The sequence below is a fragment of the Pipistrellus kuhlii genome, unplaced genomic scaffold (genome assembly GCF_014108245.1).
Source record: "Pipistrellus kuhlii isolate mPipKuh1 unplaced genomic scaffold, mPipKuh1.p scaffold_m20_p_2, whole genome shotgun sequence".
Taxonomy (NCBI): Eukaryota; Metazoa; Chordata; class Mammalia; order Chiroptera; family Vespertilionidae; genus Pipistrellus; species Pipistrellus kuhlii.
The window spans coordinates 106,494,369-106,520,204 of NW_023425515.1; the positions used below are offsets into that span (position 1 = coordinate 106,494,369).

The window sequence follows — 25,836 nt, forward strand, 5'->3', positions numbered from 1 at the left end:
ATACCTTCTTGTTCCCAGAAAAATAAAGTTCAGTTGCTTCTGTTGCAGAGGATGATCTGATCAGTAGATAAATCTTGGTCTGGAGTTTCAACTCTAGTGCTGCTGGCCTGTTATCCCTCCCTCACTTGGTATCCACCAGGTCCCAAAAGAGCCCCCAACGTTACTTTTCATCTTGCAGATTTTACAAAGGACAAGTTTAGGGCGCGAAACGTTGTCTTCCTATCACTGTAGACCCAGAAGGCAAGAGTAGTTTTGGAGCCACTTCATAATGAGATAGCTGAGGTCCAGAAGTTCCTCGTTCCCCAGTTCCTCTCTCCGGAAGCATGGAACTGGCTTCTCTCGAGGTTCTGGTCTGTTTTCTACTATATCTCAGGACAGCTCCAGGACCAAAATAACTGAACTGAATCCTGAATCTCTTCAGCAAGTTTGCTATGCTTGTGTGCAACGGATAGAGCTCATTTCAATAGTTGCGTACAAGTATGTGGCTAATTTTCTACTTTATATTTTAACGGGGTGGAGGCGTAGAAATAGCAGAATATGTCCTAAGGTGGCCAACGGGTACAAGGTAAACAATATTTAAAGGAATCTGTTCACCTGGGGACCAAACATTGGCCGGCTCAAGGCCAGACCTGGGCCAGGCTCGCGGAGAGTCTCAGGCAGGTGAAGGGGAGGAGAAGGGAGGGGACCCACCAGAGTGAGCCTCGCTGAGCGCTATTCCCGAGAGCCTGGCGCCACCCAGCGGAAGCGAGAAGAACACTAGCTTCTTCCGGGAGGTGCCTAAGGGAAAGCGGAGGCGCAGTGGCTACACAGAAGAATCAATCGGAGGATTCTCACAGGAAGGGGAGCTAATGGTAATGCCCATTTGACAACCGCAAAAAAACCAAACAAACAAACAAAAAAAACAAAAAACAAAAACAGGCCCGGCTCTCGCAGTTCATCGCTTTCCACCAATAAAGACACTATGACTAAGGCCCCCAAAGCATGCCGGCCAACCCGAGACTCTCCTTCTCCCTGGAACCCCAAGATGGCAAGTGCTTTTTCTTAAATGCAAACTACCCCCACGGAGAACTGTTTGGTGCTAACGTTCAAGGCGGGGGGGGGGGGGGGGGGGGGGGGGGTAAGATGCGAGGCCTTGCCGGCTGCATGATAGCAGGCTCTGGGAGAGTCTAAGCCGGAGAGTCGGGGAGAGGGCGAGGAGGGCTGCGTAAATCATTTGAAGGGGTTTTTGGCCTGAGTCCCTGTTTCCGAAAGGTTGCGGGATGGCTTTGACGTTGATTATATAGCTGTTCTCTTTTCAAGTGCGCGCCCCTCCCCACCGCAGCCCGTCTGGTGTGCGAGGATTGTGTTTGAAAGGGAGGAAGCATTCTTGAAGTGGTGGGTGATGGATTGTCTAAACCCTTCTGGGACATTTTGGGCGATGGTTTTTGAGGCAGCTCATCAATAAGACCCCCCTGAGGGGGGGAGGTGAGGAAGGGGGGGGGAGAGAGAGAGAGAGAGAGAGAGAGAGAGAGAGAGAGAGAGAGAGAGAGAGAGAAAACAGCCCCCACCTCGCAGCACCAGGACTGGAAAAGAACCTTTGTGAGCAGGAGAGGGAGGGGAAGGGGGGAAGGAGAGCGGGGATGAGAGGAGGGCAGAGCTGCCACAGGTGGAGACTTTGCCTGGCCTGGAACCCTCCTCCTCAGAACCCTCCAGGCAGCCTCCTGTGGGTGACACGGAGTGATTTACTTGGGGAGGGGATGGGTGTCAGCAGTTAGGCTGGTGGGTTCTCAACATCACAGTGTTAGCAAAGAAAGTGGAGGTGCCAGAGGCAATTTCAGGACTTACTCCACCTTGTATTCTACTTTCACCCTTTTAGATTCTTTCTCCAGCTCCTCAGCCACACTCACTGCATGTGGTTTCCTGTGGTATAGATTTCTTTTTGAAGCCCCAACCAAAACCCTGCCCACCTCTCCCTAACCAGAGGAGGGAGATGGGGGGAGGACGACGAAGGATGACCTGGCACAAGCCTTCCAGACGGTGGATGGGTTCAGAGCCCTTGTAATCAAGCCAGAGACACACAGCCTCTGACTCTGCCCTGCCTCTTCCTTCTCGTGGAGCCCCAGCTTCCAGAGATGACCTACTGGGGGGTGTGTGTCTCTCAGCCCCCTCCCCTCCCCGTTCTCAGCCCGTAGCCCAGCGGTTTCCTGGGCGTCTCCAAGTCAAGGCTGCCCTGGGGTTGAGCCCCCCCCCCCCCCATGTGGAACCCGGTGGCAGCCAGGCAGGACTCAAAACCTCCAGGGTAAGGCCCACCTGGAGAGCCAGCTTTGAGGCCCCTCCCACAGAGCCGCGGTGACTCCTGCTTTTCTGGCCTCCCCTTCTGTCCTAGCACCAGGAGCCTCGAAATCCCTTCCTCTCAAGCCGGCCTCGCGGACCTTTTGCCTTCTAAGACTCCGGGGTTGCATCAAGGAGCTGCCTTCTCCGCTTCCGTGGCAGGGGTCAGGCCGCCCCCAGGAATAGCACTAACTGCGGGCTAAGAACGGGGAGGGGAGGGGAATGTTGGGGGTTGGGTCGGAGGGAAGGCTTCGGAGAGGCAGCGCCTCCCAAGGACCAGTCTGGACTCCCCCAGGTCCCCAGTCGGGCTCCGGGCGCCTAGCAGGTTTTATTTATCCCCTCAGAGGATGCTGGAGGACAAAAGAAAGATTGGGACGTCAGAGCTGACTTGTATTTTTGGAAGAGCTACGTTTCCTTTTCTGAAGAGGAGCGAGCGCGCTCTCCGCATCCTGAGCTCAGCGGGGAGGTCGAGAGGGGAGTCTGGACGCTCCAGGAAGTTTCTATCTGGACGCGGCACGCAGGGGCCGGCGCCCCGCGGAGTTCGCTGCCCTTGGAGATATTTATTTATTTGGAGGAGGGGCAGCGGGTAAGAGGAGTTCGGCCAGACACCAGAAGAAAACCCCACTCTAGCTGGGCTGGGACCTCCAGGGAGCCTCCCTGCCCGTGAACCCTACGTGGGCAGGCCTCTTCTCGCCAGGCGCGGCCTTGGGACTTGAGGGCGCGTTTAGCTGGTGCATTCGCAGCCCTCTAGGCTAACTCCTGGTCCCAGAACCCTCTGGGGTTGGGCCCAGCTCCTTTGTCTGCCCTGGCCCGGCATTCTAGCTAGTCCCAGCCACAGACTCCTCCTAGTCTGGGGAGGCCGGCAGAAGCGGTAGGCACGAGGCCTCCCCAGGCGTGGGGCCGCGGGCTCCGTGGCCATCTGGGCCAGAGACACCGCCTGGTGGGCTCAGGGTAAGGGATGCTGAGCTCAATACAAGGGTTTCAGTCTCATAGGGGGTGATTTTCCTCCCAGCAACACAAGTGGACCTAAAATTAACGTGCTGAGAGGCGCCAGCACCCATATTTGCTTCTGCGTTTATTGCCCCAAGATTGAGACTCTGTGATACAGGCTTCCCTCCTTTTCTTTCGCCAGTGGGAGCCCACTGATCCTACCCCCACAAGAGCCGCACAAACTGTGTCTATTCCAGCCCGATGTCATTTCTCTCCTTCTCAAAGGCATACAGTTGCCTTTCAGGAGAAATGACCGGTCCTGCCATGGAAACCCTCTTCTGGATGTCCACGCCTCCCCACAAATAAACGCTACAGGTGCCTGGTCTGGTACCTCCTCACCCACACCCTGAGTCAGGGCCCCTCTGGCAGCTGGGTGGACTGTTGAGCACTCCAAAGTTGTCTCTCCCCACCAAGAGGAACAAAATCTGGTCAGTGCTGAGATGGAAGAAAGCACGGTTTCCCCGCGGAGCTCTGGTAAAAGTGGACTTCTTTTTTTTTTTCCCTTTCCAAGCACCTCAGACCTGACCAAGTGGGTAATCAAGTCATGCCCACTCCAGATCCAGGCGATCTGGGGCTATCGGCGGACCTCTCCAGCTATAAAAAAAGAGCCCTGACCAGGACGCAGGCGTTTGGAGAGCGGAAGAATCTATCCAAATAAACATTTGGAATTGGGTGGCTGGTGTTCAAACCCGGAGGTCTGGGGGTTTCTGGACAGAGGAAGCAGAACAGACGCTGAGAAGGATATAGAATTCACAGTTGCCCCTCCTCGCCAAGTTCTCTCTGACTCCACTCTAGGCGTCTCTTCCTGGCCTCCTGGACGGATTTTCTATAGTAAAGTTTCTAGAGCGGATCCTGTGGAGCGCAAGTTCGTGGTCCTCCGTGGTTTCTTCAAACAGTTGACACCTCCTAGACCTCAGCACTGAATCCCCGCATTCTCCAAGTAGAAAGTCCTCCCGGAAGTTAAGAACCTTCTACCTACATTAACTTTGTATCAAAACACAAAGTGAACAGAGTGGCTTCAAACCTAACAGGCTGGTGGAAGAAAGGGAGGAGCAAGAAGAAGTGCCCAATCGCCGAAACCGGTTTGGCTCAGTGGTAGAGCATCGGTCCGCGGACTGAAATGTCCGGGTTCCATTCCGGTTGGTGGGCATGTGCCTTGGTTGAGGGCGCGTCCCCAGTGGTGTTTCTCTCTCATGGACGTTTCTAGCTCTCTATTTCTCTCCCTTCCTCTCTGTAAAAATCAGTGGAATATATATATATATATTTAAAAAGTGCCCAATGGAAGCAATGCAGTAAACAGCAACTCCGGTGGGTTACTGGTTTAGTCTAAGCCCTTTCATGTAAAACCCATGAAGCACAGAAAATATGCTAAAAACACAACATTTCAACCGCAATAATGAAGAGATTTCCTAGAATAAAATGCTGATTGCAAAACAAAATCAGAGAAAACCAAGCATCCTGAAGTTTACTCTCCCCTGCTCATGAGCAGAGGTGGTCCTTTGGGTTTGGAGCTGGTAAGGAACTGCCAGTCCAGTCAGGGACAGTCGCTAAAGGGGAGGAAGAGCACCAGTTCGGAGAGGGGACCAGCTGCATTGAGACTGTGTATCTCTGGGTAACCAAGGAGCGCCTGGGGCTGATCCATACTCATTTTAAGGGCCCATACCTTTTCTTCCATAAGAAAAAGAAATCAAGGTGTTTTTTGTGTTTTTGTTTGTTTGTTTGTTTGTTTGTTTTTTGTAAAGCAGTGAGGGTCATTTGGGAAGGTCTCAGGAACATAAGAAGGGACTCAGAGCCCTAGCTGGTTTGGTTTAGTGAATAGAGCATTGGCCTGTGAACCTGGATTGAAGGATCTAGGGTTCCATTCCAATCAAGGGCATATGCAGGGTTTGGGGCTCCATTCCCAGTAGGGGGTGTGCAGGAGGCAGCCAACCAATGATTCTCTCTCATCTTTGATGTTTCTATTTCTCCCTCTTCCTTCCTCTCTCTCTAAAAATAAAAAAAATAATTTTTTTTTTAAAAGAAGGGACTCAGAGAGGGAAACATTCTAAGCAAGGATGCTTTGTCTCTGTTCAGAGACAAACAGGACTTCCCTTTAAACCATCTGCTAAACAGAAATTCTTGCCAGGGATACAGAATTAGACATAATTTGTTACCACACGCATTCTTACCCAGAAGGTTTGTATTAAAACAAAGTTCAGATAGGTTTTGCTGTGATGTAGTGGAAGCAGAATGGGAGTGGACAACTGGGCCCCGAGCGCTATAGGTTCCTTTGTCACTTGCTCAGGTGTGACTTTCAGGTAATCAGCTGGTCTTTCTAAGCCTCAGTTTTCTTACCTCTAAAGGCGGGATGAGGATCACGTGCCAGTAAAAAAGCATGTATCTGTGAAGTCTATAAGGAACAAATGTAGGGGTATAGTCTTTGTAGATGTGGGGGTCTCTGCAGGGGCACAGTTTCCATAGACAGAAATAGGATCTCTAAGAGAGTGTTGGCTAAGAGCCCTTTCCTGCTTAGAAGATCATCAACCTTTTTATCTTTTGGAGCGCAGGGCAATATTGAGACCCCCTAGAAAGAGAAAGGCTCTAAGTCAGCTGACCTGCTCCTGGCTGGGGCTTTCACTGCTCTGCCATCCATTGCCTTTCCAGAACTTGTCTGGCATCCTGTAATATTCAGCAAACTAGACGTGGCATTTCTTGAAAGTTTAGAGAAATGGATACCACTGTCTCTTGAATGAGGAAGTGAGCCTTCAAAAATCCCTGATAATTTACCCAGCTGAATTGGTAGAAACTAAGTGTGGAGAGCAGGTGTTTGTTTGTTCGTTTGTTTTTAAAGAGTATCTGTGGATCCCCTAATACCACTGGCAAAATACAATAGAAGTATTCTGAGAGGAGGCTCCAAAGCTTCCATCATATTTTCAAAAAGACTCATGACCCCCAAACTAGGAACTACTGGTATTAAAGGTCATTCCAAGCCCTGACTGGATTTTAGGTTTGGTGCTATTTATTCTTCAGTCTCTAGGGCCTAACAGCCAAAGTACATAGGCTCCCCCAAGTACAGAAAATCAGAGAGGGTCTAGTGACAGTGATATTCACTTGCTGAATTTTCCCCAAAAATCTATTGTCCACCATCCCATCTACAAATGAAATAATTGTCTTTTTTCTTTCTAGGCTTCTGGCCAATTTTCTTTCTAGCACGTGCACACACACACACACACACACACACACACACAGAGAGAGAGATGCTCCTTTTAATATTATAAGTCCTGCCTCCACTTTCTATTTGATTTATTTTTCAGACACTTAAAGCATTGATTTAGTGAACAAACTATATTTACTTCTATATTTAATTACTTATATTTAAATTATTCCATGCAAAATGACAAAAAGAAGATAAGAGGAAAAAGCTATAAAATAAATAGGGACCCATCCCTAAAAAAATAAACAAAACAAACACACATAAAAACTGCTTTCCAGTCACTCAGAAAGAAATTCTTAGAAGTGGAAACTACTGCAAACCCCTACCCCAATTCAATCAAAACATCCCATCCGGAAAAGAACGGCTTGTTTCTTTTTTCTATTGGAAATGGGTGGTAAACTGAGTTCATTTTGGCCATGTTTTCTTAGCTGACTCTGGGCTACAATCAAGCCATTTTTGGACACATTCCCATGTAGGTACCAGGGGTGCTCTGGAGGAAGCTGTCGACGCCTGTTCAACTAATTTAGGTTTTCTTTGTCTAATTACTGTGGAGCTTAGGGAAAAGGAGCCCGGCTCAAGGCAGTAAACTGACACTCAGTCTCTGTGTGTGGTATCCAGGCAGGGTTTGATGGAAAAAGCCTGCTTCCACTCAACTTCAGGTCACTGTCTGGGGCCAGACCCAGCCTAACCCCCAGCCTCCCCCTCCCACCCTTCCCATTCTTCTTTTCTACAGCCCCACCGGCACCCGCAGCCAGGAGCAGTCCCCAGGCACTCTAGGGGCACAGATAGCTAATGCCAGCCCCAAGAGGCCTGGTTTGGTTCTGTTCCACCCAAGGCTCTTTGCTGCCTACCATTCACAGGATCTCAGCACAACCACTGCCCGCCCCCCCACCTTCTCCTGACCTAACATTTCCCCGGGTTTCCCAGCACTAAGGCAAAGAACCACAGTGGAGGCAGAGGTGTGCCCAGTACTGCCTCCCAAGTGGTCCTCTGCAGTACCTCCCCTCTCGGCCTCCCCCATCAGCCCTTGTGCACCGGCCAGTTCCCAGGCCCACTGCTCTCCATCTCCCATGTCCAGCCCCTATTCCTGGTCAGACTTCATTTCCTTGAATGTGCAGTCCAATAACTAACTGTCCAGTATCACTGGAAGTAATTCCTCCGAGGACACAACTTCTCTCCCAGGCAGACTCTTACTCAGAGAGATATTAGCTACACTGTGGTGGTGTATTCTCCCAGAAAACATACCTTCCCCATAATTTTGTTGGTGGACAACCTGAGACTGAGAATGTAAATTTAGTTGCAGTAACACACCCCATCCTGGACGGAATATAAATACAGCTATCTCACCCATCTCACTCAGCACCAGCCTTCTTTTTGCATTTTTTTTTACAAAGCATCAAGTGAAAAATACAAAGGAAGTGCAAACAAATGCAAAATGAGTTCTATTCGACCTGACTTCCAGCTTCTCTAAAGTTTTCTCTATCTAAATCCTTCTTCTCAAAGTTCAACTTCTCAAAAAATCAATGCTCATGATTGCCCCAAGCCATAACCCTGGGGCGATAGGGCTCCCAGGCTCCTCGCCCCCGTCCTCCACTAACAATTGTGGAGCCGGCAGGTCCCGTCTGAAAAAGAGAGGACTAGCACGTTACCTTGGACTTCTGGCACCGCACCCTGGCGTGCTGAGTGCTGCAATGTCTAAATGAAGTTGATAGATGGTGTCAGTGCGGGCACCGGAAGAAGACAGCTAAGAAGGCTCCCAGCGGCGGGCGGCGGCTCCAGTGGCCGCACCACTCGGCCGGGGACAAGCGAAGAGGAAGAGGAGGAGGAGGAGCGGGAGGGGGCAGAGTAAGGAGAAAGGGGAGGGTGGGGGGAAGGAGGAGAAGGGGAGGAGGAAGGAGAGGAGAGGTAGGTCCAATTCACTGGAGTCAGCTAGTGTCTGGGATAAGCGGCCAGGGTGCTGTAATGGGCAAAAGGAATAGTTCTAAAATTCATAGGTGATCGAGGTTTGCTTGGGGTGGGGGTCATCCTAGCAAAAGGGAGAATAGTCTGTGATCGCCTCCTTTTAAAGAAAGTGTGTGGGGAAGAGGGAAAGAGGCCTAGAGAAATTAAAAGACCGAGTGGGACCCGGTAGGGCCAGGAACGAGATAAGAGAGGAACCCGGCCGCCAGGTTGGGGGGGGGGGGGGGGGGGGGGGGGGGGTTGAGGGCCTAGGAGAGCGTGCCCTCCCCCAGGCGGCGGCGCGAGGAGGGGACAGGGCGGGGTAGGGGTGGAGGGAGGAAAGGAGGGAGGAAGGGAGAGAGGGAGGGCTGCCGTGGGGAGCGGCAGGAGGGAGGAAGTCTAAGAGACAGAGCGAGGAGCGCTCCTGAAGGGAGGCATCGGTTTCGTCCCCCGGGTCCCCGCACAGTCCCTGCTCGCGGGCTCAGCTGCCCGGCGCCCGGCCACTTCGGCTCTGCAGCCCGGCGGGCCCTTGCGCAAGGCAGGGCACGGGGCTGGGGAGTGATGCACCGGGCGTTGCCTCAGGCCCGCCGCCGCCGCCGCCGCCGCGGCTGCCAGGAGCCCCAGCTGAGCTGAGGGAGTCGCCACCGAAGCGCTGGCTCGGAGCGGTCACGGCTACAGCCCGGGTGGTGGGCTAGGGCGCTCGCCGGACTTCTGGGCCACCCCGGCTCCGGCGCCTCCGCTCCCGGCCCCGGGCCCGCCCCCGCGGCCCGGCCTCTCTCCGGGGTCCCAGATGACCACCGAGGGCGGCCCGCCGCCGCCCCCGCCGCGCCCGCCGCCGGCTCCGCTCCGCCGCGCCTGCAGCCCGGCCCCCGGCGCGCTCCAGGCCGCCTTGATGAGCCCGCCGTCCGCAGCCGCCTCTTCAGAGACCACCTCGTCGTCGTCGTCCTCCGCCGCCTCCTGCTCTTCCTCCTCTTCCTCCGCCTCCAACCGCGCCAGCGCCTCCGCGGCTGCCTGCAAGAGCTCGGGCGGCAGCGGCGGCGCGGGCGCCGGGAGCGGGGTCTCCAAGAAGGCGAGCTCCGGGCTGCGGCGGCCGGAGAAGCCGCCCTACTCGTACATCGCGCTCATCGTCATGGCCATCCAGAGCTCGCCCAGCAAGCGCCTGACGCTCAGCGAGATCTACCAGTTCCTGCAGGCGCGCTTCCCCTTCTTCCGCGGCGCCTACCAGGGCTGGAAGAACTCGGTGCGCCACAACCTCTCGCTCAACGAGTGCTTCATCAAGCTGCCCAAGGGCCTGGGGCGGCCCGGCAAGGGCCACTACTGGACCATCGACCCCGCCAGCGAGTTCATGTTCGAGGAGGGCTCGTTCCGCCGCCGGCCGCGCGGCTTCAGGCGGAAGTGCCAGGCGCTCAAGCCCATGTACCACCGCGTGGTGAGTGGCTTGGGCTTCGGGGCCTCGCTGCTGCCCCAGAGTTTCGACTTCCAGGCACCCCCGTCGGCGCCGCTCGGCTGCCACGGACAAGGCGGTTACGGCGGCCTCGACATGATGCCCGGGGGCTACGACGCTAGCGCGGGGGCGCCGGGCCACGCACACCCGCACCATCACCACCACCACCACGTCCCGCACATGTCACCCAACCCGGGCACCACCTACATGGCCAGCTGCCCCGTGCCCGCCGGGCCTGGGGGTGTAGGCACAGCCGGGGGCAGCGGCGGCGGCGGGGACTACGGCGGCCCGGACAGCAGCAGCAGCCCTGTGCCTTCGTCCCCTGCCCTGGCGAGCGCCATCGAGTGCCACTCGCCCTACACGAGCCCAGGGGCGCACTGGGGCTCTCCCGGCGCCTCGCCTTACCTCAAGCAGCCTGCCACCCTGACGCCCAGCAGCAACCCCGCGGCCTCGGCAGGCTTGCACTCCAGCATGTCCTCCTACTCGCTGGAGCAGAGCTACCTGCACCAGAACGCCCGCGAAGAGCTGTCAGGTAATGGATCGCGCCCGCTGGGGGCGTCGCCTCTAGGCCTCTGGGCTCCGAGGCTACTGCAATTTGCAGAGGACCATGGCATCCTGGGGGGACTGAAGGCGCTGGGGGAAGTTGATGCCAGGGGAAGCTGGCACTTTATTCTTGGAGAGGAGAGGATTAGGTTCATGCCATCCTCCCCCATACCCTTGGCCCAGAGTTGGGCCTCTAGAATTTTCATTCCTGGGAAGATGGTGCAAAGCCAACAGCCTAGGTTCTCTGGTGACCTTATGCATCTCAAGTCTCAGGCTTGACTTAGTTTAGAGAGAAAGCATGTGGTTTTGGAGGACTTTGGCCAAGGAGCTGTATCTGCTTCCTCTTGTCATTGGTAAATTTCGTTTGGTTATATTTTTGCCCAACAGTAAATATCAGAAGGACAGTTCTGTATCCTGAGAGTGTAGGTTGGGAAGAGTTGCAACTGAGCAGGTGTTGCAAGGAAGAGGACAGAGAGGAAAGCAGCGGGGTGCCAGGATCTTTCACAGGCTGTTTTGTCTCCAGCCTCCCCACACAGACTAAATCACTTGACCCACCTTGGTGACACTTAGGTCTGTCATAGGGTCAGCAGGACCTGAGGTCCACATTATGACTCCCCTAAGAAATGCCTGCCTCTTGGACACCACTTGTGTTGCTGATGTAAATTGTGTTGGTCAAGGAATATGAAAATTTATTGACTTGCTTAAATGGTCAGTGGGAGGAGACAGATAGGATGGAGAAGAACTTTGAATATTTAGCCAGGTTTATCAAGAAACTGGAGATAAACTCTCTTATATTAACCTCCCTTGGGGCACCGGGCTGCAGATTAAAATCGGGCTGGGCTGCCCATCAACTGGTGCTCTGGTTTACATTTGCCTCCCCTATTCCCAATTAGAAAATGAAAGGAAGGATAATGCATACGTTATATGTTCGTGAATTGTGTGCCATTAGAGCATCAGGGGAGAAGGGAAGCCCAGAAATGGGCAAAACATGTTGGTTCCCTGAATGGTGAAATTTCCCAAATAGGCCTTTTAAATGCGGGTCTCAGAGGTTAACTAAACAAAGACAGTCTCGGCAGGACCACACCGGAGAGGATTTTAGCCTGACTTAACCCACTGAAAGCAGAGTCTTGTTCAATTTTATGGGAATTTCTACAAGTAACCAATACAGACACCCCCCCCTCCCACCCGCTCTTATTTTTTTAATCCCCGCGGACTGGCTGTCAATCACCGCCCACCCCGGTTGTTCACTGGGGTCCTGGCAGGGCCTACCCAACCTGAACTCAGGCAATGAGGCTTCGCAGCCGCAGAGAAGTACCTTAAAAATAAAACAAAAACACTCAGGAAAGAGACTTCTGATCTTTCTGAGTGGCCATCCTCTCCCACCCCACACACAGGGGGCACCCAGAGGCCCCAAGAAATGCGGGAGCGGGGAACACATCTCTGTCTTGGAGAGAACAGAGAACGGATTAAGCGGGCCTCGCCTACCCCGGGAGCCTTCTACGACCTCTATGAATGCCAGGGAGGCCATGGCTCGGCCCAAGCCAGAACCGGACGCTCTGCACCTTCCTCCCTGGCCTCTGGCTCCCATACCTCTGGACTATTACCTACTGCCCAGTGCTTGTTGGCATCTCTAAGGCGGCGGTGCGCGTAGGCCTGCGGCCTTCGGGTTGGGAGTGTGCCGCCTTACCCGCGGCAGCCTACTGAGAGGCCAAGCGCGGAGCTGCGGGGAGGTCAAGAAAGGCCAAAGCTGTAGGGCCCAGCGCACCCTGACCCCAGCTCGCGCGCGCTCACACACACACACACACACACACACACACACACACACACACACACACACACAGCATGATCTCCCCAGCACACACACGCAGGGCGCGCCCTCCCTCTGGTGATAGGGCAGCCAAAGCCCGTGTGCTCAGACGCTCTGCACCCTTTCTTAAATCCTTTGAGCCTTTCTGAAAGGATTGAGGGCTTTCATAGTACCTCCCATCACCTGAAAGCGCCGGCCGCTTTCTTGCCCAGAGGTGTGAGCGCTCAAGGGTTCAGCTTGGGCCAGCGCTGCTCCGAGCTCTAACTTGCAGGGCGGAGCGCACCTGTGTGCCGAGCCACGCGCGCACAACGGGGACGTGTCGCTGCTGTGAGAGCACTATAGCGCATGTTTGGCAACATTAGGTGTCACCGGGCAATAGCATAGGCCGAGCTGCTAGCTATTTAGCAACCTGGCTTCTCATAGAGCTGGGATACAGCCAGGCCCAGGCGATGAGAGCAGGCACACGCTCACAGGCGACAGTTTGATTTTCAAGAACGCAAAACCAGAATCAGGTCTAGCACCAATGTGCACCTTACAGTTCCCACACTGCATGGGTGACTAGAAAGGCTCTGGCCAACAGGCTTAATCCAACTTGGCCCAGAGACAGGCTGGTACGAGAGGAACCCAGGTCCCAGCTCCAGACTGACACCCCTGGCCCATTGCACCCAAAGCTCTCACGCAAGGAGAAAGCAAAAGTAAAGGGTGGCAGCTGGTTGGCGCCAGTGGCTTCAGTCTTGGACAAGGAGCAACCCCAGGGAAGAGTAGTGCAGGCCTTCTCTGTCCTCTCTGAGGGCCTCCCCACACTGCTAGAAGCCTCGGGTACCAGGGTCTCCAGCTGAGCTCTTATGGAATGTCTTTTTCTTCCTGGAGTGTTGGCTTTCTAGAGGAAGTATAAGGCGTTCAGGACCTAGGAAGACAAAGATGTATGCTTTCTTTTCCCAGCCTTTCTTTAGCGCTGGGTTGTTTTCTGTCCCTCCTTCAGACACAGGAAATATCCCTGCTGTGGCCTGCTTTTCTGACCGGGCCAGTTGGTTGGGAAACAAAACGTGAGGGTGACACTAATGTTTCTGGTGTGGGGGTTGGGTTTTGGAAGAAGCCCTGTGCTCAGAGACCTGGAACAAGAGACTGGGTCAGATTGTCCCAGTGTCCCTGCTCCTGTGAGTGAATTACAGACTCCAGGACTAAAAGGGGAATTTAGGCACAGAACCTGGTGTAGCCCTGGCCCGTGTGGCTCAGATGTTTACAGCACCCTCCCATGCACTGAAAGGTTGCCAGGCACTTACCTAGCTTTCTGGATTGCAGTTGGACCCCCCAGTGGGAACCCATACAGAGGCAACTGATGAATCTCTCTCTCTCTCTCTCTCTCTCTCTCTCTCTCTCTCTCTCTCACTCACTCTCTCTCTCTCTCTTTCTCTCTCTCTCTCTCTCTCATCCCCTCTCTCTAAAATCAGATGATGATTTTTTAAAAAAGAGTGAGAGCCTGATTTATAGGGGGAACAGGCACTCTGTGGCTCTGTATTTGTGGGTACATCAAAACAAAACTTAATGGTTCCAGAATTGTCCTATGACCTATCGTTTAAAACTTTGAGAAACTGCCAGAGCCAGGTTTCCTCTACCAGTTTTATGGAATATACCTTAATAAGATTCCAATTAAGTTACCAATTAAAATATCAATTAAGTTAAAATTTGAAAGTTAACAGGCTCCAGCCTCACCTGGGCAAATTTCTGAAAAGAGTTTTTATTTTCTTCCTTCTTTCAGTGGGACTGCCTCGGTACCAGCATCACTCTACCCCAGTGTGTGACAGAAAAGATTTCGTCCTCAACTTCAACGGCATTTCTTCTTTCCATCCCTCTGCTAGTGGGCCATATTATCACCACCACCATCACCAGAGCGTCTGTCAGGATATTAAGCCCTGTGTCATGTGATGGAGGGAGGCAGGTCATGTCAAAGCCACTTTCTCCATGGGGAGAGGGGTGGGGAGAGGAGGACTGAGGTGGACTCACATAAAGTGCACCCATAGCTGTAAGTAGCACACCATTCACTTAGAATCCCCAGGCCTGTGTGTTCACTGACACTTACCTACCATTGGTAGAAGGACAAGCCCTGGCATGGTAATGTCCTAAATGTATGCAGGCTCCAATGAGGGGAAGAGCTAAGAGCTTACTAAGCCAAGATGGTAAAAAGTTACCACATGAAAAACATAAGCATGTAACTCTGGGATCTTCATTACCTTCAGAAATCAGGGTCTGAAAAATGCAGACAAGTTGTCTGTGTGTTTTTCTTTGTCTATAAAAATGTATGTGCTTTTCAAAAAGGCAGTGCTAAACACAAGATTTCAAGAAAGCTGCATCTCATTGCCTACCTAAGGAAGGAGTTCTGTTTCGCTGAACACTACCTTTGGATATAGATGCCAAAGAACAGTATTAAGAAAGTATTTAGAAACGATGCGTCTTGTTTAAGAACATGGTTTTCAGTATTCTGACAATACAACGTTTTTTACAAGGTTATTTTTTACCACGGTATTTTAAAGATTTTTATCTCATGTATACTCACACTTGTATTTTAAAAGAAGGATATATTTGCACTTATGTATACTTTTACAGTTTGCCAAACTATTTTGATGTAAAATGTTTTCAATAAAATGTATGTAACAAACAGTCATTTTAGGGAACTATTTCCTCCGAGACATCCTGAAATCGCCAAGTTGTCTCCACCAGCCAGCAATGCAACTCTACACCTCTCCCCCCCAAGGTGTGTAATTGACATGGTGTGGGGTCTGCACCTTGAGTAACACACGCCAGATTCTGATTGTGGGTCTTCTCAGAAGAGAAAGAGAAGAAGGAATCTTTTCTTTTCTTTCTTCCGCGCACGCGCGCGCTCTCTCTCTCTCTCTCTCTCTCTCTCCTTCTTTCCTTCACCCTAGCTCTTTCTGACTAAACAAAAACCAGAAGTTGAAAGGAAGTTAAAAGAAAACTAGGCAAGATAATGAAAGGCAAGAGCTTGCTGGATTTGAGGCAATGAAGTGCCCCTTTTGTTCTCTTTCCTGTGCTTGGAGAGTTTGCCTTTTGCTCTTTCCTTTTACCTACCAGCATGGAGAGACAGGCCAGGCTGAGCAGCCAGCGATGATTAGGTGCCAAGAAACACGACCTGCTTCCCCTTTTCAAGCCAAAGGTTTGAGTGGATTCAGAGCCCACTTTGTTAGCAGCTGGTGGTCAGATCCTAAAGAGCCCAGAGGGGGAAGGCAGTGAGCAGAACCCAGCATCCTCGTTTCTTTTCCTTCCTTGGAGAGGAACAGAACCTGGCTCTTACAAGATGTTCTGTACCAGCTCTCTGTCTCCACCCTCCAATGCAGAGCCTTGCTCACCCTGCTTAGCTTTGGCACCCACTAACCTACACTCTTCTCTCCTTTTTAGTGCCCTAAACTCCCTCCTTCCTTTTCACAAGGGATTTGATGTTTTCCCTTGGGGATCCCCTCACAGCCCTTTTACTTTCTTACACAGCCTCCCAATGCTAAGGGCAAGGCTGTAAAGCTATGAATGACAAAGAGAGAAAAAGGGCCCACTCAGCAGGCAGACTTGTTCTTACATAGCCCACCTCATCTGGTCTGACCAGCCCTTCAAACTCCTGGCAGTGGTGGTGGTGGGGAAGGTAAAGCTGAGCAAGCGTCTCCCACAGTCACTCTTTGGGTTTCCTCTCCAACATGGGGCTGGGTTTTTGTTTTGTTTTTGCTTTCGTTTTTGAAAACTCTCCTCTGTCCCTGATTCTCTAAGAGGTCTTTCTCCCAAACAATTACCAGGCATTTGATACCATTCAGTAGATATCTGCACACAGATTTTTATATTCCAAATGAATTTCAAGCCAAAGAGTCTCCCTAGTCAAACCTCTTGTCTTAAAAAGGCTTAACCATCTTCCTAATCCTTATGCTTTTTTTCTGTATTTCACAAAATTAAGCAATGACTTAAGCTTTTTTGTGTGTCTCCATTATCATATTTGCAGTTAAATAGGGCTTTTTTTCTTTTATACTGAGCTACTCAGGGCCTGCTATAAATTATGAAGTCAGTTTCAGAGTTTGCTCCGACCACAGTGCTGTGTTTACATTCCTTCCGAGGCTGCCGGCATGGTCGTAATTTATATCCTAAACACTTGAACGTAACTTGTTTATATAGAGAATGACAGGACCTCAAAGACAAAAACTCTGCGTCTCTTAGTGACCGCATTGGAAAGGCCAGCGCGCCCCCTAGTGGCGTGAAGAGACACAGCTCCTTTTCCCCCTTTCCCACTTCAGGGTTCTTTCAAGATGCCTCAGACCCATTTTGTGGTGCTTTTTCCACAGCCCTATGATGTGGGGATGTTGATCCTATTTACAGATTTGCACTAGGTTATGGCTATCAGGGGTTTCCGTTTATTTCATATGGTTTTCCCAACATCACATATAAGAACTTTGCATCTGACATCGCAGGCATAAAGGAGGCCTTCACTCTGAAGCAGGGGTTCTTAACCAGAGTGTGCATAAAATCACTTGGAGGACTTGTTAAACATAGAATCCCAGGCCCACCCCTGTTTCTGGTTTAGTCTGTATAGGACAGAGCTCGAGTTAGTATTCCTAATAAGATCCGAGGGGACACTGATGGTGGTCCAGGGACCACACTTTGAAAACCACAGTCTAGAAAGGCAGTTTGAATTAAAAATATTTCCAGATTCAAATGGGGGGCTTATCTATTAATTAGTTAGGCAAAGATATAAAAAGGTTTTTCTAAAATAGCTTGCTCACCCAAATGTCTCTGTGATTGATTACTGGCCCCTGGGGAAATGCAAGGCCTAAATTTGAACTTGCACCAGAAAACAGAACTTCTCTGTTTTTATTCAAATCAATGAAGCCTCTTATTTTATTCTAGTAAACTCTGCAAAGAAAAGTCAGATAGGCTCTAGCTGGTTTGGCACATTGGTTGGAGTATGGGCCCTCAGACTGAAGGTTCTATTCCTGTCAAGGGCAGGTACTTCAGTTGCACGCTCCATCCCTTGCCCTGGGTGCCTGCAGGAGGCAACCAATCGATGTGTCTCTCTCACATCCAAGTTTATCCCTCTTTGTTTCTCCCCCTTCCTTCCACTCTCTCTAAAAATCAATGGAAAAAATACCACTGGGTGAGAATTAAGAAACAAAAGGAAAGAAAAGTCAGGTAAAAATCATTGAAGCCTGCCTGCCTCAATGGAGCAGTAAGTCAAGGTACTTAGACCCAGCAATGCCAGAATCCTCCAGACAAAAGAGGTGGTGAGTTTAGCAGGTGAGAAAAGAAATACCTTCATTGGTTATAAAATCTTTTGAGGGCAGAAAAGAAAGAAGGCAAAGAAAGGGGTGCTGCAGTCTCACAGTCTGGGTGTATACAAATGATGATCCCTAGATACACAAATAGGTAAGGCAGAATCATGGCGGGGAGGGAGAAAAGAAATAAACAGAGGGAGAGATATGGATGGGGGAGCAGCAGGAGGAAGGAGGGAGAGAGAAGGACAGGTGAACAAAGAAAGACAAAGAGGAGGGAGGGAGAGAGGAAATGGGGGAGAAAGGGAAGGAGGAATGGAAGAAGATAGTGGAGAGAGGTAGGAAGAGAAGAGGAGCGAGGGAGAGACAGAGAGATCTAGAGGGGAGGAATCCAAAAAATATCTCAAGAGTTACTGTCCCAAAGTTAGCAAAGCAGCCTTTGAAGCTGGGCTGCTGTCCTTTGAGGCCACAGTTATCTCACGGAGTCTCCAATGCCAGGCACTGGTTGAAAGGGGAACGTACTTTTGTTTTACTTGGCTTCTGCTTGGATTCTGGGAAAGTAAGAGAATTCTCTAGCTGTGCATGCTCAAAATTTCTGAACTGCTGCAGCAACTTCTAGAGAATTTAGGGAGAATAAGAGTTAACATTTTAGAAAGTGGGAAAAATCTTCAGGCCCATAGAATATGCTACTGTGCTATATAAATAGAATTAATACTTTCTTCCTGAAAGACAAACTCTCTTCTTTATTAATTACTTTGTATCAAGGTGATTAATTCAAAACAGGCCCCAACTTATTTAGAATGGAAATATATTTTAATATATTTTATCGCAGCGGAAATACATTTTACCAAACCTGCTTCTATGAAACACTATCTGAGCAAGGAAAAACACTACAGACATAGACACTGGGCCAGGGACAGCCACAGCATAGTTGTCACAATCATCTGGGAAAAAGAAAAGTCCTAGAAGTCCTTTTGGAGTTCAGAGCGTTCTGAGTCCACAGCAATCCAACTAATAAATATTCAGCTCCCAGTTCCTAGGGGACCTGTCCATCCTGGGCCTGAGTCACCAGTTCTGTTGGCATAAGTTTGTGCAAAAGACCAGGGGATGTCTGAGGAGCAGCTGGGAGGCCAGTGCCCTCAACAGTGCTCCTTCCGGAAGGCTCCATCCTGCCCTTTCAGCCTTGGAGAGACTGTCTCACAGATAAGAAGACACCCAAGAGGCCTTGGCTAGAGCCCAGCAGAGACTTCACTCCCCAGAAAGTGCACATCACCTCCCAGGACTTTGAATTTGACTGAGTGTGAGCCCCAGGACATGTGGAATGGAAGACCTTTTCCTCTCTCCCCTGGTAATCTGTAGGGTTGCCCTTTCATCTTTTTCTCCCGAAAGGAAGCTCTTGTCTACAGAGAAAGTTTAGTTTATCTCCCACTTCACCTTCTTATTTATACCCCCACCCCGCAGTCACTGGGATCTCTAGCCATTGTCATTTGCACTTTATCCAGGACCTCCCCACTCCCATTTCTTTCTTTCTTTTTTTAAAACATATTTTATTGATTTTTTACAGAGAGGAAGAGAAGGGATAGAGAGTTAGAAACATTGATGAGAGGGAATCATTGATCAGCTGCCTCCTGCACACCCCCCACTGGGGATGTGCCCACAACCAACGTACATGCCCTTGATCAGAATCGAACCTGGGACCTTTCAGTCCGAAGGTCAACGCTCTATCCACTGAGCCAAAAAGGTTTCAGCCCCACTCCCATTTCTTAAGCCTTCCCCAAGTGTCCCTCCCATGGCATGAGAAGCCATTATTGTCATGCTTACAATGCTTCCTTATGGAGGAGATGGAGGTGAGGCTTAGGGAAAGCCCTCAGCAGAGGCCTGGTGAAGCAGTGGTACTTGTCCCCTTGCTTGAGTGGCCTGGAAACTAGGTTTTGTTTCCTTCAGCCAGAAAGACTCCAGAGCCCCAGCTACAGCCAGGCTGCGCTCTTTTGGGCAAAGCCTCTGAGGTGGCTCCCCAGTCCCCTGTGAAAGGCCTTGTTGCTCCTAAAGCTGATCAGACAAACACCCTGCGTCCAGGATCACACCTCCCAAAGATAAGTAAGATAGGGAGAAAGCTGTTTTCCTTTGGAGCTGTTTCCCATAGTATTATCAGCAATGAGAAGCAGCTCTGGGTGGGTTCCCATTGCATCAGCACTCTGCTAACTTGCATGCAAGATCTGTCAGTTCTTCAAATCCTATATAATGAAAGGGTAATATGCAAATTGACCTCAAAGACAGAACAACCAGGAACAACTTGTTACTATGATGCACACTGACCACCAGGGGACAGACACTCAAAGCAAGAGGTGGTCAGTGCGCTCCCACAGGGGAGCTCCACTCAGGTACAAGTTGGGCTGACAGCTGTGAATGCAGGGGTGGTGGCAGGAGCCTCTCCCGCCTCCTTGGTAGCACTAAGGATAGACATCCTGACTGATGGCTTAGACCCACTGCTCCCCGGGAAGAGTGGGCCTAAGCCATCAGTTGGACATCTCCTGAAGGCTCTCAGACTGAGAGAGGGCCCAAGCCAGGCTGAGGGACCCACCAGTGCACGAGTTGTCATACACTGAGCCTCTAGTAGTCTTATAAGGTTCATATTGCTAATGCCACTTCCTAGATGAGCAAACTTGTTCATCACTACACAGCCAGTAACAGAGAGGGTCAAAACCCTAACCCAAACCCATTGGACTTTATGCATCTGAATGGAGTGGTCAGGAGAGGCTGGGGTGGCAACTGAAGTGGGAAAGGCTTTGCTGAAAGGATAGGCATGCCATGCCCAACGCACCAGGGTGTCCCTGCCATCCAACCTGGTGAGGCATGAGATGCACACAGCATGTATCAGGGACCCATGAATCAGAGCATCCATCCAGGGACCCACAAATCACTCAAGGCTCAGTCTATACCACTGGAACCTCCCTGCAAGCCTGGAGAAGACAGGGTCTGCAGGCCTCTGGAGAGGGGCCAGTGCTTGCTAGGACTGCCGTTTTCCTGGATGTCCATGTGCATTTAAAGCCAGGCCTTCTCCCAGGGTAATGCCCCTGCTGATCTTGCAGGTCTCTGCCTCTCAGACCAGGCAGAGACTGAGTCATTGAGGGATTTTAATTTGGAAAACAAGATTACAAAAGAAAAAGAGAAACCACAATTCTATTAAAAATTACATGTAGAACAGGCTGCAGTTACAACTTTCATTTTCCTTCCTCACATTCAGTGCTGCCATTAGATGAGGTTTTGCAGAATTCTCCAGCTCTGCGGGCAGGAGGGGGAGGTTTGGTTCTGGGACTTCTATTTCCTTTACCTTCAAAGCCCAGGTGAAATGTTAAATCTGACTGAACCACAGGGGCAGGAGAGAGCATGAAGAGACTTTTTAGAATAAATTAGGGTACAAGGATGCTCTCAAACAATTAGGCATTAAATAGCTAAGCAAGTGTGCCCCAGTGAAAAAGAACTGGTAAGAGAAATTGAAATTTTCAAGGCCACCCCAGCTTTTTTTTTTTTTTTTACTGTGGAGGAAGGGTGGAAGAGCTCAACCCTTTTTGGACTGTGGTGGGAAGACCACCCTGTGTTCCTGCCTCTGCAATTTTTAAACACAGCCCTGGAGTCTCAGGGCAGATGCTCAGCAAGGGGCGGCGACGGCCTTTGTTGTCCTGTCTTCCTGCCAGTCCTCCTCCTAGCCCACTGCCTCTGTCACTGCTTGTTTGATATTTTCAAATCCGGCTGAGGCAGATGATGGGGCCACAGGAGGAGAATCCTTCAGGGCGTCTTGTTTGGTTTGGAAATATATAAATGTCTGCTGCATTTCCTCTGAGAGGGGAGAAGTCAGCGCCTGTGGGAGAGCCCTGCCCTCCGGCCACAGCCCTGCAGGGACCTGGCTCCGCTATCCCTGCTCTAGGGCCCAATTCCCCAGGAGCCCCCTCGGCACCATGAGAAACTCAAGACCAACCCAGACATTCCCCACGACTTGTTTACAGTCCAGTGATGCAGCTTGTCACTCTATATTTTTAAAAAATATATACTTCTTTATTGATTTCAGAGAGGAAGGGAGAAGGAGGGAGAGATAGAAACATCAATGATGAGAGAAAATCATTGATTGACTGCCTCCTGTATGCCCCCTTCTGGGAATCTATCCCACAACCCAGGCATGTGCCCTTGGCCAGAATCTAACCTGGGACCCTTACAGTCCACAGGCTGACACTTTATTCACTGAGCCAAGCTGGCTAGGGCTTGTCACTCTCTTTAAGCAACTGCAGCAATGGTCCATGATCACAGAAACCTCAACTCCTGGGAAGATCATCAGGCACTATTTATTTATTTATTTATTTATTTATTTTTATGGATTTCAGATAGGAAATGAGAGGAAGAAAGAGTTAGAAACATCGCTGATGATTGGCTGCCTCCTGCAGGCCCCCTCCTGCAAGGAACTGTGCCCACAACCAGGGCATTGTACCCTGATAGAAATCGAACCTTGACCTCCTGGTTCATAGATTGACAATCAATCACTGAGCCACACCAGCTGGGCTCATCAGGCATTAACCTCCACTGTGGGACATGTGTTTTCCATGGAATTGAGTGCTAGTGGTCACCACTGACGAACATAGCCTTTAAGAATGAAGAGCATATCGTTAGGACACTAACTCCTCTGCTTTGTGATTTATGAAGCAGCAAATGGCTGCACAGATTGATTAAATTCTTCAGCTTTCTTTTGGCACATAAGCATCCCCCAAAGCTCTTGAACCTCCCTGCACTCTACAGGCAGCTGTGACCCTCACCACTTTACAGCCTGTGGCCAGGTGGACTTACAGCAAAATGCACACCTCTCCTTGGGTCCCAGGCACCTGATAGCAGATCTGAGAGATACTCACACCCACCTTCAGAGCACAGCCAGACTGACAGAGGAACGTGGGAAAGCAGGAAAGGATACTGATTAACTGATACGGAGTGGGCTTTGCTAAGTCAGAATATTGATTGATGTGAGAGCTTGTAGTCCAAGGAGATTTGATTGTGTAAACACATGGCTCACCATCGAAGCTTCCTGCATCAGGCATAGGCCTGCCTCCTCTGGGAAAAAGCATAGCCCGGCTTTACAGGTTGTTAGGAGTTTTCTGAGACCTGCCCTGGACAAGTTAGAAAATGGAACATTTTTTCCTTTGTGCCTCTCTATATGAGGGAAATCTCATCATGTTATAATTCTCTGTGCAGATAGCTGACATGGGCTGTGGCTGATCATTCAAGTGTATGGAATTGCCCCTTATGAACAAGTCAGAGTCACTACACTGAAGTTTTTGCTAGAGATTATAACTTTCATCTCTGCTGTTCAAATCTTAGCAAAAGCTATTTTGTTTTCATTTTAAAGATTTTAAATTGATTTTTGAAGAGAGATAAAGGGAAAGGGGGAGATAGAGAAACTTTGATGAGAGAGATATATCAATAAATTGTCTCCTGCATGTCCCCTACCAGGGACCAAGCCTGAAACTCAGGCATGTGCTCTGACTGGGAATAGAACTGGCAACTTCTCCGTGCACAGGTTGACACTCAACACACTGAGCCGCACCAACCAGAACAGTAAAAGCCAGTTTTTAAAAAATAACATTTGTAAGAGATTACCCGGCAACACACAGTCTATCGATTCTACATTCCATCCTTAGCTCACCAGCCCTTCAGAAAGCTAAGAACTTGGGAAAGAATTTTTCACACATAAAAAGTTGCCCCTCTGTGTCATATTTGAGCATTAGCCTGAAGCCCACACTGAGAGACCTTACAGGGAACAGCTATTCATTCTCACTAGAATGTTTACTGGAGAAAGGTTATTAAAAATATGTCCTGCTCCATCGTGGCATCCTTTAAGTACCGATTTAAGCACCGGTTCTAACTAAGGGCTCTGAGTCACATAAGTGATGGTCACAGCTCGCTCTTAGCTCTGGCCACAGGAAAGTTTCCAAACTCAAGTCCACCCTCACCTCTCCATAACCATGGAGCTCTGTTTAGTATTCCTTTTGCATTCTGGCTCTACCCATCTTTCCTCACTCGGCTCCCTCTCTTCAGTTAAATACAGGTTGGGGGCAAAAGTAGGTTTACAGTTATGAGTACATGAAATACAGTTTATTCTTGTATTATTATTTATTAACTAGAGGCCAGGTGCATGAAAATTCATGCACTGAAGGGGGGGGCAGTCCCTCATCCCAGCCTGCCCCCTCTCACAGTCCGAGAGCCCTCAGGGCAGGAGGCAACCCGGTGATCAGGAGAAGGTGACTCCCACATCACACCTCAGCTGCTGCCACTGCTGGCAGTGCAAGCCTTGGCCAGCCCTGGTTACTTGAGCCTCGGGTGGCCCTGGGTGGCTGGTAGCTTCCATCCAAGGCTTTCCTGTACGTTGGGCATTCACAGGACAGCCACCATACGAGGCTTGCCTGCACCTCTGGCCAGCCCTGGGCAGCTGGAGTCCTCAGCCTGGGGACCCACTAGAACACAGCAGCAATCTGAGCAGCCTCTTGTCTGTGTGGTCGAGGGGAATGCATTACTGGAGGGAAACTGCAAGTCATTGATTTGGGGTTTCAAACACAAGCTTGTGGCTTTGGGATTTTTTATGAGAATCATAAAAATAAATACATTTTCTTTATCTATAGAGGCAGAAACCATTGAACTGTATTATAAAACTTGAGGCCTGGTGCATGAATTCGTTCATGGATGGTTGGCCAGCTGGCCCCGCCCCCTTATTAGAATCCCAGTTGAACTCCCAGTTGAGGGGACAATTTGCATATTAACCTTTTATTATATAGGATGGCAATCTCAGAAGTGTGTGGGTGGGTGCGAAGACAAGCCTGGGCCTGGCTGATGCCAAGTGCTGGGCCTAGGTTCTGAGTCTTCATGTTACCATTCAGGTGAGGTCAGGCTGCAGTCCTCACTCTCTGAGTTTATAACAAATCTGACCAGTTTTGAGGAGAGAGGAGTACCAGATGTCCTTATCTGGCTCGCCCAGTAGCCAAAGTTAACTTCCTGAAGTTGGAGACAGGACACTGTTGTTCCACTGTTGTGCTTGAACACAAAATAGATCCTTCTGTGTAGGAGCTGACAGGTGTGCCCAGGGGACAGTCATGAGAAGAACCAAGCACTAAGACATAGCAGCCAGTTCACACATATTATCTCATTTAGTCCTCAGTGAGCCTTAGGATTTAGGTCTTCTATCTATACCAATAAAAGGGTAATATGCTAATTAGACCTGGAGACCTTCAGACCTCTGGACAAGCTTTCAGACTAAGTGTGGGGCCAAGGCAGATGCAGTTAGGGGAGATCAGGCCAGAAGGGAGGGCAGTTGGGGGCCAGGAGGCCGGCAGGGGGGAGGGTGCAGTTGGGAGCAATCAGGCTGGTGGGCGGGGGGCAATTGGGGGTGATTAGGCCAGCAGGAGGGGAAGTTGGGGAAAATTTGGTTGGGAGGGAGCAGGCCAGTAGGCAGAATGGTTAGGGGTAATCAGGCAGGCAGGCAGGTGAGCAGTTAGGAGCCAGTGGTCCTGGATTGCGAGAGAGATGTCCTGTGGATCGGGCCTAAACTGGCAGTCAGACATCCCCCAAGGGTCCCAAATTGAATAGGTGCAGGCTGGGCTGAGGAACACCCCCCACACCATGCACAAATTTCATGCATCAAGCCACTATTTATTTATTTATTTATTTATTTATTTTAATATATTCTATTGATTTTTTACAGAGAGAAAGAGAGAAGGGATAGAGAGTCAGAAACATCAACGAGAGAGAAACATCAATCAGCTGCCTCCTGCACACTCCCTACTGGGGATGTGCTCACACCAAGGTACATGCCCCTGACCGAACCGAACCCGGGAACCTGCACTCCCCAGGCTGACATGCTATCCACTGAGCCAAACCTGTTTCGTCTGGGCCACTAGTTATTTTACTAAAAGGGCAAGAGGCTAGAACTGATGAAGTGATTCAACCTGAGGCAATAGGGCAGCTTAGCAGACACAGGAGAGTAAGCAGGGTCTCTGCTTTGATTTTGAAAGTGTGTCCATTGCCCTTTAGAGGTCCAATGAGGGAACACAGTTTTGAGATCTTGGAAGAAAAATCTGAACCATTCTGGTAAAATAACAAGATCTCAGAGCATAAGCATCAATAGTTCTCAACCAGGGACAATTTTGCCCCGGGGACAGTGGGCAAAGTTTTGCTTGTCACGCTGCAGGGGAGGATGCTCACTATGGTGGCTAGTGGATAGGCTCCAGGTGCCGGGAAACGTCCCGCAGCGTGCAGGCAGCCTCACAGCAAGGACTTACTTACCCAGAATTTCTTACAGTTGACAGAGGCTAAGAAACTCTAT

At 50.4% G+C, this 25,836-nt stretch overlaps 1 protein-coding gene across 1 annotated transcript; it reads left to right on the top strand.

Moving 5' to 3' along the window:
- The first annotated feature begins 8,771 nt into the window (after positions 1 to 8,771).
- FOXF2 (forkhead box F2) lies at positions 8,772 to 14,881 on the top strand. Its single transcript, XM_036446903.2, has 2 exons — positions 8,772 to 10,407; positions 13,985 to 14,881. Exons 1-2 carry the CDS (start codon positions 9,222 to 9,224, stop codon positions 14,149 to 14,151), a joined length of 1,353 nt encoding a protein of 450 aa, XP_036302796.1. The 5' UTR covers positions 8,772 to 9,221; the 3' UTR covers positions 14,152 to 14,881.
- The last annotated feature ends 10,955 nt before the right edge of the window (positions 14,882 to 25,836 follow it).